The sequence below is a fragment of the Fulvia fulva genome, chromosome 13 (assembly GCF_020509005.1).
Source record: "Fulvia fulva chromosome 13, complete sequence".
Classification (NCBI taxonomy): Eukaryota; Fungi; Ascomycota; class Dothideomycetes; order Mycosphaerellales; family Mycosphaerellaceae; genus Fulvia; species Fulvia fulva.
The window spans coordinates 1,006,837-1,018,587 of record NC_063024.1 but is presented as its reverse complement, the minus strand read 5'-3'; the positions used below and the strand labels follow the sequence as shown (position 1 = coordinate 1,018,587).

The following is an 11,751-nucleotide window of genomic DNA, read 5'->3' as shown; positions in this document are numbered from 1 at the left end:
CTAATAGAAGAAATGGATATGCCATTCGATTACAGTGGAATAAACTGCAGTAAATGCCTCATGTGTGCACTCACCATTGCTATGGCCCGTAACGGCACGCCAATGGCGATTATACGCAACCACATCCGTTGATCAACACTCTGATGGACAAGTCTGGCAAGCGCTGTCCTGACATGCCGAGATGGAGTTGTAGACATACACGACCGCACCTCCTCCATCTTCAATTCACAGCTAGATATTCGATCTCCTACCCACCATGCCACCCCTCGCCAGAACCCTCATCACCTCCCTCCCCTCCCTCTCCCTCTCCCTAACCCTCGCCGGCCCCCAACTCGGCCTCATCTCCGACCTCCCAGGCCTCAACCCGCGAATCCCCCTCGACTACGCCACCTTCAAAGGCACCAATGCCTTCCTCGGCGTCTCCTCTTTCCTCGGCATGCCCTTCGCCAAAGCGGGCAGGTACGAGAACCCCCGAGTCGTGAACGCGTAGCAAGACAGGCTAGAGGGTGTGCAGGTGCGACGAAGTATGGGATTGCGTGTCCGCAGCAGGAACTTGTTGCGCTGAATCCGGTGCTGGGGGGTTGTTGGGGGCGGTGGAGCAGGCGGCGTTTGGGACTTTGGGGGTGCTGCAGTAGGGGGAGGAGTGCTTGAGTGTTAATGTGCAGGTGCCGAAGGGGGTGGGGGGGGGGGTGGAATGGGACGGAGGGGGAGGGGTCGCCGGTTATGGTATGTTTATGTTCATGGTCATGTTGATGGGTAATAAGCCTGCCTGCGAGGGTTAGGTCAGGACGTTCCCCTTTGAGCTGCGACTGATCCGTAACCTCTCTACAGTTCTGGATCCACGGCGGCGGCTTCGAACCCCCTCAGCGCTCGGATCCGAGACTACAGCTCTACCTGGACCGATCTACCAAGGCGCCAGGATCGTGCAGAGGAGTGTTGAAATGGGACAGCCGATCATCTTCGTCTCTGCGAACCATCGCCTAAATGCCTTCGGCACACTCGCCAGCCAGGAGATGACAGGTGCCGGCGTGTCGAATTTGTTGCTGAAAGACCAGCGGGCCGAGATGTGGTGGATTCAGAAGCGGTGAAATACTCCCATCTCCCTTATGAGTACGTATGTTGCGTTTGTTAATAGTCTGGATCCGAATAATCATGAATTGGACGCCGGAGGGGAGGGAGATGTTTAAGATTCAGGAGAGTGGACCGGTGGTTATTAGTGCTGCTTATAGGGAAGAGCAGATGGGGCTTGTTAATGGGAATGCGGATACTTATATTTTGTAGATGAGAAGGAGGGAATGGGAAAAATTAGGATGGTCTTGTTTTTTTGCATCTCTTTCCCTTGATTGTCGTGGCCTGTAGCTGTCTGTTGGTTCCAGAGCTGGTAAGCCTCTCAGGCTGTCTTTCGATGCTGGCATGAGGTGAGTGTGCTCGAGACGCGAATTATGGCGAAGGTGATTGGCTGCAAGCTGAGCTGAACTTCTGTGGCTGCATGTGCTGACATTGTGTAACGAGCAGGGGACGAGGAGCTGAACATAAGGCTCGCATTCATTGCACAATGTCAAGGAACAGGACCAAAGATCTCAAATCGCTGAACACCATGAATTGTACTGCAACCAAAGAGGATGGAAAGCGCAGTGTCGCCGACTGGGTGTGTGATCCACTCCAGAAATGTGAACTTCCACTGACTCGTGCTCAGTTGACTTCCATTGGAGTATCTCTTACTTTCTTAGGCTTCTTGGGCTCCATGTCACTCCTGTTCAATATTGGCAAGACGATCTTCATCTTCTTCTCTCTGCACAGCAGAATCCCGGCCGCCCCTAGGGAGTACTTTGCCTGGATTATTCCCGACTTCGTTAGGGGGACTGTGACTGTGATACACTCGACCCCCTCGCTTGCTCAGCCAGGTCTCTGGAGCCCAAGCCAAGTCCGTTTCGTGTCCATACCAGCCACTGTCAATTGCGCTTCTCAACAGTCAAAAAGGATCTCAAACACTACCGGGCCTCTGATCACTACTGAGAGAGCTCTGGAAGATGGCAGAATACGGGCCAGAAATCCAATTCGGCCTTCCGCATTACTTGAACCAGAGCTATCGCCTTCTCTACTCCTCACGGCGAAGCATGCAGACACGACTATTCCTGCAAAGAGAAGACTCCACACACACTGGATGCACATCCGTAAGCTGCGCTTGACATCCAGAGCAAGTCCAGAATCGGTGTTCTCCGAAGACGAGCAAGAACGCTACGTCGTGGATCTTGACTTGCGCACAAAACCCATGCTTCTTGCCATGGAGTGGCCACAGTTCCTGTGGTTTGTCCTTGCCTTGGGGGTCAACACTTACTGCCCAGAGTTCGAGGCTTTAGGCTCTATATTCGAGTCTGACAGTCAGGAAGCAGACCTCCAGTCCGCTCTGACACTGGCATCAACCAGCACCACGATGGGACGTATAATCAAAGTAAGCTTGATTGACAACAAGCTTGTTGGCGAGCTCTTCCCGAAGGCTCTGCATTACAATCTCCAAGCAGCACTTGCATTCGACAACATAATGGTCTGGTCTGAAGAACAAACTGGTGGGCGAACCAAAGGTCCCGTTCAGACTTTCTGTCGATCACTTGCAGCTGACAAGTCCAGCATGATGAGACATATAACCGCAATCGGATCTACACTTGAGCTCAAGGATTTCAAGCCTTCTCAAGGTATAACGGGATCTACTGTGTCTGACTGTGGCAAAGATTCTACTCTAGCAGCGACCTGGCAGTGGCTGGCCTACACCATGTATCTCCTCAAGTTCAATCAACCAGCGCCAGTAAACGAGGATCTAGTCGAAGTGCGGGAACGCATCATCTTGGAACTGGCACAGCTTAGTGAGGCAGACATGGAAGCGCGATGGGACCGTCTCAAGCGGGATACCGATGCCCCTGCGTCTCTCATCACTTCGCTGAAAGATGTCATGCTCAGCACCACGAAGAGCTCATCCTACGTAAGCGAATCCATCCGGCTTAGTAGTCTCTGGGACAAGATGGCGACTTCTTGCAAGACCTTGGTCAACCAGTTAAGGCCAGCGGTCGACGAAGCCGTGGCAGTCGACAACACGAAGAACAGTGTGCGATTGCATTGCGATGAGTTCGGTGACTTGAAAGCAGCCATTGACAAACAGATTTCTACCATCAAGACGTACGATCTGGTAGAACCGAACGACTGTGCCTCGCCGTCGGTTGAGGAGCGCAGCAAACTGCTTGAACGCCTACAAAGGCTACCAGTGTGGGAAAAACTTCAGCACGACACTTCTTGGCACAATAAAGCCGACTGGTCACACCTTGACCTCGAGGCTCTCGACCGATATAGGAGGTTTGCCACGATATGCATAGTCATCGCACCATGGAACCGACGGCAGTGGCCCGTATGGCGACCCATCAAGAAGGCACGACGCCACTGCTCCGAATTGACTGAGATTCTTGATGATCTCGGGAAGGATGTTGTACAAGATCGCTGCGCATGGTACGAACTGATCGATAGACTTTCGGAGGGCTCTATTCAGCCTGGTGCAAAGGTATTCGAGTTCGGAGGGTTTGAAGCTCCGGACTCGCCTGTGCGAAAGCTGATGAGGGGCCTCGAGAGATCGGCCCCGGACAGAGTGGTGTATGTACGCTGATGGGCTATGTCACCCAGATCTCGATGAACGGAATGTCCTGGAGACAGAGAGCCATGGATCACGGTTCCTTGTGGATTGAAAGGGGTGAGGTAACTATGCTAGATCAGGAGTTCCGTGGACGAAGACACAAAAGCTTCCCGTGGCGAACGCGCAAGCTTGCGGTTCTGATGACCACGAATCATTGACCGCATCTGAACAGTCATTCATAACCATCTCCTGAAACAACGACTTCCAAACCCTCGACTCTGCCAACCTCCCCTCAGCCCACGCCCCCAACCTTCCAAAATACCCCTCCGGATCATCACCTCTCCAGTCCCTCAGCTTAAACCACAAGAACCTCGCATCCCTCCCCGCCCTCATCACCCTCTCATACTCCGGCGCCCTTTCAAACAACACCCCATGATATCCCACGGTACAAGCTTTAGCCTGCGCTACCTTCTCAACACCCGCATCTCTACTGATTCGTTTAACAGCAGGTCGAGCATCCTCATCAAGAATCAAGTCAGCCCCAGCCACAGCCATGCACGTGTCACTGAGCAAGGCGGGGACGATGCAACCTGTCTCCCAGTCGAAGAGGGATGTGATGGTGGGTGTATCGCCGTCGTCGATGGTCATGTTGTGGATGCCGAAGTCACCGTGTTCCAGAATGAGGCGGTAGAAGAGTGGTGTGTCAGTGGTTTCCTTCGGCAGCATGACAGGGACAAACTTTAAAAGAGACTGCTTCGCGGCCGCTGCTATGGGTCCGACAACGTTATTGTCGCTTTCCCAGCCGATCATGTCGCCGATCTTCCTGATGGTGGCTTCAATCTTGGAGGTGAAGAGGGTTACGCAGAAGTCTCGGGTTGGGGTCACTGGTACTGGGAGTGCGTTGGGTTTTTGCTCGAAGAGTCGGTCGTGTAAGTACTGGCTCGCGAAGTCCAGTGGCAGCTCGAAGCTGAAGAGAGCAGCACGGAGGGTCGCTGCTTGCGTGACAAGATCCAACTGTTGCGCAGTCAGTATGCTCATTCTGGTGTGCTTCAGACTTCAGACTTACTTGTTGCTGACCACTCAAACTGTTCCAAGCACCACTACTTCTTCCAGCAGCTCGATTGAACACCATCAAGCGCCGCCCAACAATGTTTTTCGGAATCGCGGACTTTTCGCCTCGACACTGCGCAGGAGCACGATGATAGAGCAGACGAGATGTCTTCAGCTGTGAATGATCGCGCAGCAGCTCGTAGACAGCTGCCTCGAACTCGATCTCAGCGATCTGAGACTCGAGCGAGAAGCCGTCGAAACCTGGCATGTTCACGTCTCCTCGAGCTAGTCTGGCAACTACCTCCTCACCGGAAAACAGCGTCATTTGGAAGCCCTGTCGATACTGTCAGCCACACAGCGACGAGCTATGCGATCGCCAAGCTCACATAATTGTTCGAACCACAATTGACTAGTGGTATGTCCACGACATGCTTGCCAACGTTCTCCTCGATTTCCGTGATAAGTAGATTGACATCCCACACATCAGCAAACGGACTTTCACCGCCCCGGACGAGCTCAAGGAGATCCTTGCCATTCCAAGGGCTACCATCTGCTATCTTCGGCCACTCGTCTTGGAGGTACATCTTGTTTGGGTTGTTGTGTTATTGCAGTTGGTCGACTGGAAATAAATCTCCTAGATAGAGGTATGAGCGACTCAGTGAGTAGCAGGTCTGATGTGGCGGTGTCCCGATGGAGCGCTGTGCTTCAGCCTTACTGTTTGTCCTCGTGCGGCTGCAGGCTGTCGCTACCCGAAGGTAACTAACCCAGCGGTGAACAGATGATCCTTGTTATCGCAAGTTGAAACAGCAGCAGAGCTCTGCTGTTGGACGTTGTGCACGTTCTGGAACGATCAGAGGCATTCCGGTTGCCTCGCGTTTGATGATGAGAAGCCTAGCATCATGATTCATGGCAGGTGCTGTATTGACCACGAGCATACTTCGATTTCTGGCTTTGTTCTGCTCCAGGATCTCGTCAGTCCCAAGGTGGTGAATGTATGGACATAAAACACTGGCAGTCATAAGGACACTGGCAGTCTTGTGATGAGCTCCACGGCATCTTGCCGGCCATCATTCGTTACATTCCTGCATCCTCAATCCCCTAGACTCCAAATCAGCATCTCAATTCCTCACAAACGCAACATCATGCTGCTTATACAACACACTCCTATCCAAAACCTCCCCCGTCTCAGACCTAACAAAACCCACACCAAGATGATTCGCATCCATAAACTTGATCTGCACAAAACTAAAATCATCCGCATATGCAAACACATTCGTCGAATAGTTACTTCCAACCTTCGACAGACCCTCAATATTCCCAGCACCCCCGGCTACAATGTACATTGGCGCCTTGGGGTCGTTCAGACCAGCAGGATCAGCAGTCTGGTTGTAGACGGGGTTGAATCGCTGGGAGTTGTGGACGTGACCAAAGATGCCCAGGTCGACGCCGTATTTGTAGAAGAGAGGTTCGAAAGCGGTCTGGCAGACGTCGCAGACACTGCCGCCGATGGAGTACCATGGGCGGTGGCCGGCTACGATGACCCAGGGTGTGACGCTGCGGTCGACGCTGGCGAGATCGGCTTTGAGGAAGTTGAGCTGTTGACCAGGCGCACCGAAAGGTCCACCGCCGAGATGAGCACTGCCGCCGGGCTGGTCTGGTGCGCTGGGAAAGTCGGTCTCGGTGTCGATCATTACAACGTGTGCCATGCCGTACTCGAAGGAGTACCAGAATGGTGGCAACGCTAGAGCTTGAGCTTGAGATGCTAGGCTCTGTGCAGTGCTGTTTGTGGACGACGAGGCGAAGGCAGTTGGCATGGTTTGACCGAATCGCATCATGAAGTCGGTGAAGTTGTGCTGACCTTCTGGGCAGAGGCCTGAAGTGTATGGAATCTCTTGGCAGGCTGCTTCGTGGTTTCCTAACAAACAGAAGGGTGTTAGCCACACTCGTGAACCAAGAGACAGTCTGACTGAGCTGTGCATGAAGCGCGTCGTGCAGCACATGTCTCGCGCGGTCCACCACAATCTAAGTCTCTGCTCGATGCCCGGTACCCTTCAGAAACGTACCTGGAGAAGCCATGTAAGCTTTCCGCCCACTGATGGGTTGAAGCTGCTCGTAGAAGCCTTCCAAGATGGCTTGGTAGGCATCTTTGCCATCTAGAAGGTTGCCAGGCTTGAGGTACCAGTCATCGGCGTATGCGAAGTCGCCTGGGTGGATGACGAGCTCGTAGTCATTGACAGTCTTCGCAAGACGGCCGATTGTGGTGTGGTTCAGCTCTGGTTGGATCGAAGGGATGGTGTCGCGTTTGGTAGTTGTGTACCCGTCAGGACCGTACACGCCAAGATCAATCACCACGTCCATGTTGAAGGCAGTCTTGTCACCCGGCGTCCTTGGACTGAGAAAGTGTTCGACGGTTGAGTTGGTCGAGACGATCTGGTAGTAGTATGTTGTTGACGGTTGCAGTCCAGTGAGCGCAACATCATGAGCGTACGTCCTGGAGGTATCATAGGTAGTCTGGCTATCGGAGCATGTCTGAGAAGTAAGACTGCTGGACGAGGTACCGTACCTCACGCAGGCGGAAGAATTGAGCTTTGCGTATGTGTTCCAAGCAATTGTCATGGCTAGGAAGCAATGTCAGTGTCTAAAGTGACTGTGACTCGCGAGATTCCCTTACAACTTGGTCCTTTGACGGCCAAGCGCTGCTGCACAGGTGTAGTCAGATCTGCTGGGATTGTAGGATAGTTCACAGCGAGACTGCCCACTGCCATGAGTGGCAACAACAATAGAGAAGCCATGCTCGGAGCAGTGTCTTTGGCCGATGTAAAGATGCGTGAAGCTGTTCCGAGGATAGCAACGAACTTAGCACCTTCATATAACCCATCTACATCATTCAGGGATCTCACGAACGGAGCAAGAGCTCCACTAGCCATAGTCGGCGAGTCTTGAAGTTGGGAGCAGAATGGGCGTAATCGCATGGACGCGGGTCCCGTGGCCAAGCAATTGGATCAGAAGGATGGTAAGCTCTAAACAGTGTTGACAAGCTCCACTGAAGCATTATGAGTTGCCTCTTCGAGATGGCCTGCCGAGCTCTTGCATGGAGCCATTATGACGAGACCAATGAGCTGTTTCGCATTACATTGATGCTACCGGGCGTGGTAAGCAGACTCGCGTCCTTGCGGGAGTCGGCAGCGAGGGTGCAAGTCGCGCGCTTGAAGGGACGTGTGTTGGCCTGAGGCCAATCTGCGAGATCAAGACAGGGACACGTGATGTCAGGTCTATGGGTGCTGTGGCGGTGGCGGTGGCGGTGGCGGTGGTGGTCGCCGTGGTGGTGATGTTGAGAGGAAGGAAACGAACATGGAAAGCCGACAGTCCGTGGCCACGACAGGATCTCTTGGCGTCCCTCGTCCTTCGTGGGCGGATACAGCGTCCGACACATGCACACCAGGGAGTCTTCGTGATCCCGCCACCTGTAGTCAGTGGCTACTCATGTTCAAGCTTCTGCCGGGCTGGCCCAAACACTTGCCTGGCGCGTGTACCTTTCGAAGTCTAGTCTTGTCCAAATGGTCCTCAACAGCCGCTACACCTGCTCCGCCGAAGGAACATATCAAGACCGCGGAGCGCCGTCAACACTACACACAAGCCGATGATGAGCTGATCTCGCGCCGCCGCAAACAAGGCAAGAGTATGAAAGACATCGCCGAAGAAGTGAAGCGAACATTATTCTCTGTCACGTCGCGTATCGGCATCCTGATGGCGCTCGATCCATCGTTGCGCGTGTATAAACCCCACAGGTCGACGAGCAGCATGGCCAGGAGGATTCAGGAAGGCTTGGAAGCCGGCCACTGGCGCAAAGAGGTTGCGAAAGACCTTGGCCTCAGCGAGTCCACTGTCTCGCGCCACTGGCTTCGACACCGTGCATCGAAAGCCCGAACTTTGGCCTCTCGGCCCCGACACTGGACTGTGGAGGAGCGCGACCGAGTCCTTGCACTGCAGTCGTCAGGCAAAAGTTCGCGTGAGATCGCGATGGATCTCGGACGAACGATGGAAGCAGTGTCAAGCCAGTTAGCTCGACTGCGTGCCGGGAGCAGTGTTAGAAGAGCGCGGAAGCCATGGACGCCTGAAGAAGATGAACGAATGCTGTCTCTACTGCGTGCGGGCAGATCAGTGCAAGAAATTGGGGTCTCACTGGACCGCCACCGAACTTCTGTGCATGCGAGGCGTAGAGCTTTACAGCAGGGTCCCGCAAAGCCACGGAGACGATGGACCGATTCAGAGAAGGACGAAGCACGGCGAATGTATAAAGCCGGCATCCGCATCGCGGACATTGCAGAGCGGCTGCATAGATCCGTAGCAGGAATCACAAGCCGCCTATCTTACTTAGTTGGGCTGAGCGACAAGCATAGACGGAAATGGACTGCTGAAGAAACACAGACATTGCTGAGACTGCGCAATCAGGAAGGACTGTCGTACGGTTGTATAGCAAGTCTGATGCCCGGCAGGACCCCAGCGAGTCTTTGTATTAAATTGAGCGTACTGAACAACAGCGAAAAGCGATGGAACATGGGAAACCTTTGACCAGGTGCGGTGGCTCGTCGCTACCCACAATCACAACACGGCTACCCCGATACCGAACTCGGTGTCGAAATGACCGACGACAAGTGCAGTCTTGTACCCACCTCATCCCACAAGTCACTTCCATAGACTGCATGGAACCTAGCTCAACAGAAGGCGCACAGGACCCAAACAACTGAGCCAAAGTAAATCATCATCATCATCAAGATCATTACAAGGCATGGTCATGCTACCGTCGACATCTACCAAGCTCTCCAGCCGCCTTACTGCAATCTCAAACTCCTCCCTCCTTCCCACCTTCTACACTCGCCCTCCTCGCCGCACTCAACCCCCTCCGACTCGCCACACTCGCCCTCCTCTCACTCTCCGCCTCCGGATCCCCGAATCGATAAAGCGGCTCAAACACCTGGACATCCCTCCTCAAAAGATGCCTATTAACATACCACGGCAACTTCTCCGTATAGTACTTCGCATGCTCCCTGTTACCAACATTGAATACATTATCCAATTCTTCCAGCGTGAGGTTTTTAGTCTCCGGCAGCAAAAAGTAGCAGAAGACCCAGCCAAAGATATTCCAGGCTGCATACCAGCAGAACGCACCCGTGGACGTGAAAGCCTGGACCAAAGCGGGCCAGGTGAGAGAGAGAATAAAATTAAACCCCCACGTCGTAGCAGTCGCGAAACTCATTCCAATATCCCGAATATACAGCGGAAACGCCTCAGCCGAATACGTAAACGGCACCGGCCCCTCTCCTGGAGAATACACCACCATAAACGCATATATCGCCGCCGCAATACTGCCCAGCTTTCCAGTCGGGACGGAGCCTCCCGGCTCGGCCTCGGTGGCGGGACCGTTGGGGATCAGGAAACTAAAGCCGCACCAGAACAGACAGAGGGCCATCAGTGGGAAGGTTACGAGCAGGAGGTTGCGGCGCCCGAAGGTGTCGATGGTGTAGATGGCGGGGATGGCGAAGAGGAAGTTTGTGACGCCGGTGCCGAAGGAGACGAGCAGAGCGCGGCGCTCGTCGAAGCCGGCGTCGACGAAGATTTGGGTCGAGTAGTAGGCTATGACGTTCTGGGAGCATTGTTAATGATGGATGGGTGGGCAGGGTTGTGAGGGATGGGAAATACGTACGACACCGCAGAACTGCTGCATGAACATGACGAAAAACGAACTCTGCGCCGCGCGACGGTTTCGGCGCACGAGGAAAAATTCCTTCCAGAGACTCTTGCCCTCACGCTGCGAGGACTCCACTTCGAGGAGTTTGTAGGCGTAGTACATATCCCTCGTCGCCTGAATGTCGTGTTTTCGCAGAGCTTTCATCGAGCGGTACGCTTTATCCCACTTGCCTTTCTCCATGTACCAGCGCGGAGACTCGGGGCAGAAGTACACCTGCAGCATGACGAGCAAAGGCGGGATGGACGTCGAGCCCAGCATCCAACGCCACTGCGTATCAGTACCTAGGAAGTCGGTGTCCTGGAAGGCGACGGACACGACGAAGCCAAGCATGATGCCGAAAGCCGTCCACATCTGCCACATCATAGTAAGAGCACCACGAATTGTCTTCGGTGCCGATTCCGCTGCGTACACCGGGGTCGTAGAACTCTTCGCACCAACGGCAAAACCCAACGCGAATCGCGAGATCAGCAGGTTATACCAGCTATCCGCCGCAGCCATCCAAATCCCAGCGACGAAGGAGATGAAGCAAGAAATCCAAATCGTGCCACGGCGTCCGAAGAATTTGTTCAGCGGGGCGTTCATCCAGCATCCTATGACGGCTGAGCAGAGGTACGGCGCGCCGTTCAGTAGGCCACGCTGCCAGACGGCTTCTGAGGGGATGTTGAAGGTTCGGAAGTAGAATTGTTGGGCGCCGTTGACGCTTGTTTGGTCCATGCCCTGCACGATCGCGGAGCCAGCGCAAAGAACTACGAGGAAGTACAGCATAAAGGGTTGGTCCCAGCGGTGTGCGATTTCGTTTCGTAGCCAGCCTTTCTCTTCCTCTGATAGCATGTTGATTCTCTCAAACCCGTTTTCGCGCTGTGTGACTCGCGCGAGGAGGGCGCCTTTTCGGAACGCTTCCCTCTCATCTCCAAGACCGCGAGCATCGACGAATGTATCGACATCCCGGATGACATCTTCCTCCGTCATGCCCGCGAGAGGATTCTTGAGCTTGGCCACCACGCTGGCCTGTCGTGGGGTGTCATCGTAGGCATTCTCTTGGTGGTACTTCTCGACGTCGGAGGAGGAGTGAGAGTGTCTCTTCTCAGTGCCAATGGCATCTTCTTCCTTTCGATCTGCCATGATTCCAGCAAAATGGACCCCGGGTCTGGAGCGATGGGGAAATGCCGGGGGGTTTCTTCGCAGAACGCAGAAGCAAAGACAAGAACAGGGAACAGGCTAACTACATACTTATCGCTCTCAACCATCTCCACTCAGTTGATGGCGCTACAGTGTTGGCATCGATGTTGAGTGCCACACACACGGGCAAAGGCTCGCGTGCACACTTAGGCACGAC

At 54.0% G+C, this 11,751-nt stretch overlaps 5 protein-coding genes across 5 annotated transcripts; 2 read left to right on the top strand and 3 right to left on the bottom strand.

Annotated features, from left to right (window-relative positions):
- Positions 1-256: 256 nt before the first annotated feature.
- On the top strand, positions 257-490 carry CLAFUR5_14396 (uncharacterized protein; the record flags this gene model as incomplete). Its single annotated transcript, XM_047913544.1, has 1 exon — positions 257-490. One exon carries the CDS (start codon positions 257-259, stop codon positions 488-490), a length of 234 nt encoding a protein of 77 aa, XP_047769608.1.
- Positions 491-1,555: 1,065 nt separating this feature from the next.
- Positions 1,556-3,649, top strand: CLAFUR5_14395 (uncharacterized protein; the record flags this gene model as incomplete). Its single annotated transcript, XM_047913543.1, has 2 exons — positions 1,556-1,648; positions 1,697-3,649. 2 exons carry the CDS (start codon positions 1,556-1,558, stop codon positions 3,647-3,649), a joined length of 2,046 nt encoding a protein of 681 aa, XP_047769609.1.
- A 93-nt stretch (positions 3,650-3,742) lies between these two features.
- CLAFUR5_14394 (uncharacterized protein) lies at positions 3,743-5,250 on the bottom strand (the record flags this gene model as incomplete). Its single annotated transcript, XM_047913542.1, has 3 exons — positions 3,743-4,630; positions 4,683-5,000; positions 5,053-5,250. 3 exons carry the CDS (start codon positions 5,248-5,250, stop codon positions 3,743-3,745), a joined length of 1,404 nt encoding a protein of 467 aa, XP_047769610.1.
- A 534-nt stretch (positions 5,251-5,784) lies between these two features.
- CLAFUR5_14393 (Acid phosphatase) lies at positions 5,785-7,638 on the bottom strand (the record flags this gene model as incomplete). The annotated part of the gene is made up of 3 exons (XM_047913541.1): positions 5,785-6,581; positions 6,730-7,284; positions 7,338-7,638. 3 exons carry the CDS (start codon positions 7,636-7,638, stop codon positions 5,785-5,787), a joined length of 1,653 nt encoding a protein of 550 aa, XP_047769603.1.
- A 1,871-nt stretch (positions 7,639-9,509) lies between these two features.
- Positions 9,510-11,537, bottom strand: CLAFUR5_14392 (Putative metabolite transport protein; the record flags this gene model as incomplete). The annotated part of the gene is made up of 2 exons (XM_047913540.1): positions 9,510-10,310; positions 10,371-11,537. 2 exons carry the CDS (start codon positions 11,535-11,537, stop codon positions 9,510-9,512), a joined length of 1,968 nt encoding a protein of 655 aa, XP_047769604.1.
- Between the last annotated feature and the right edge of the window lie 214 nt (positions 11,538-11,751).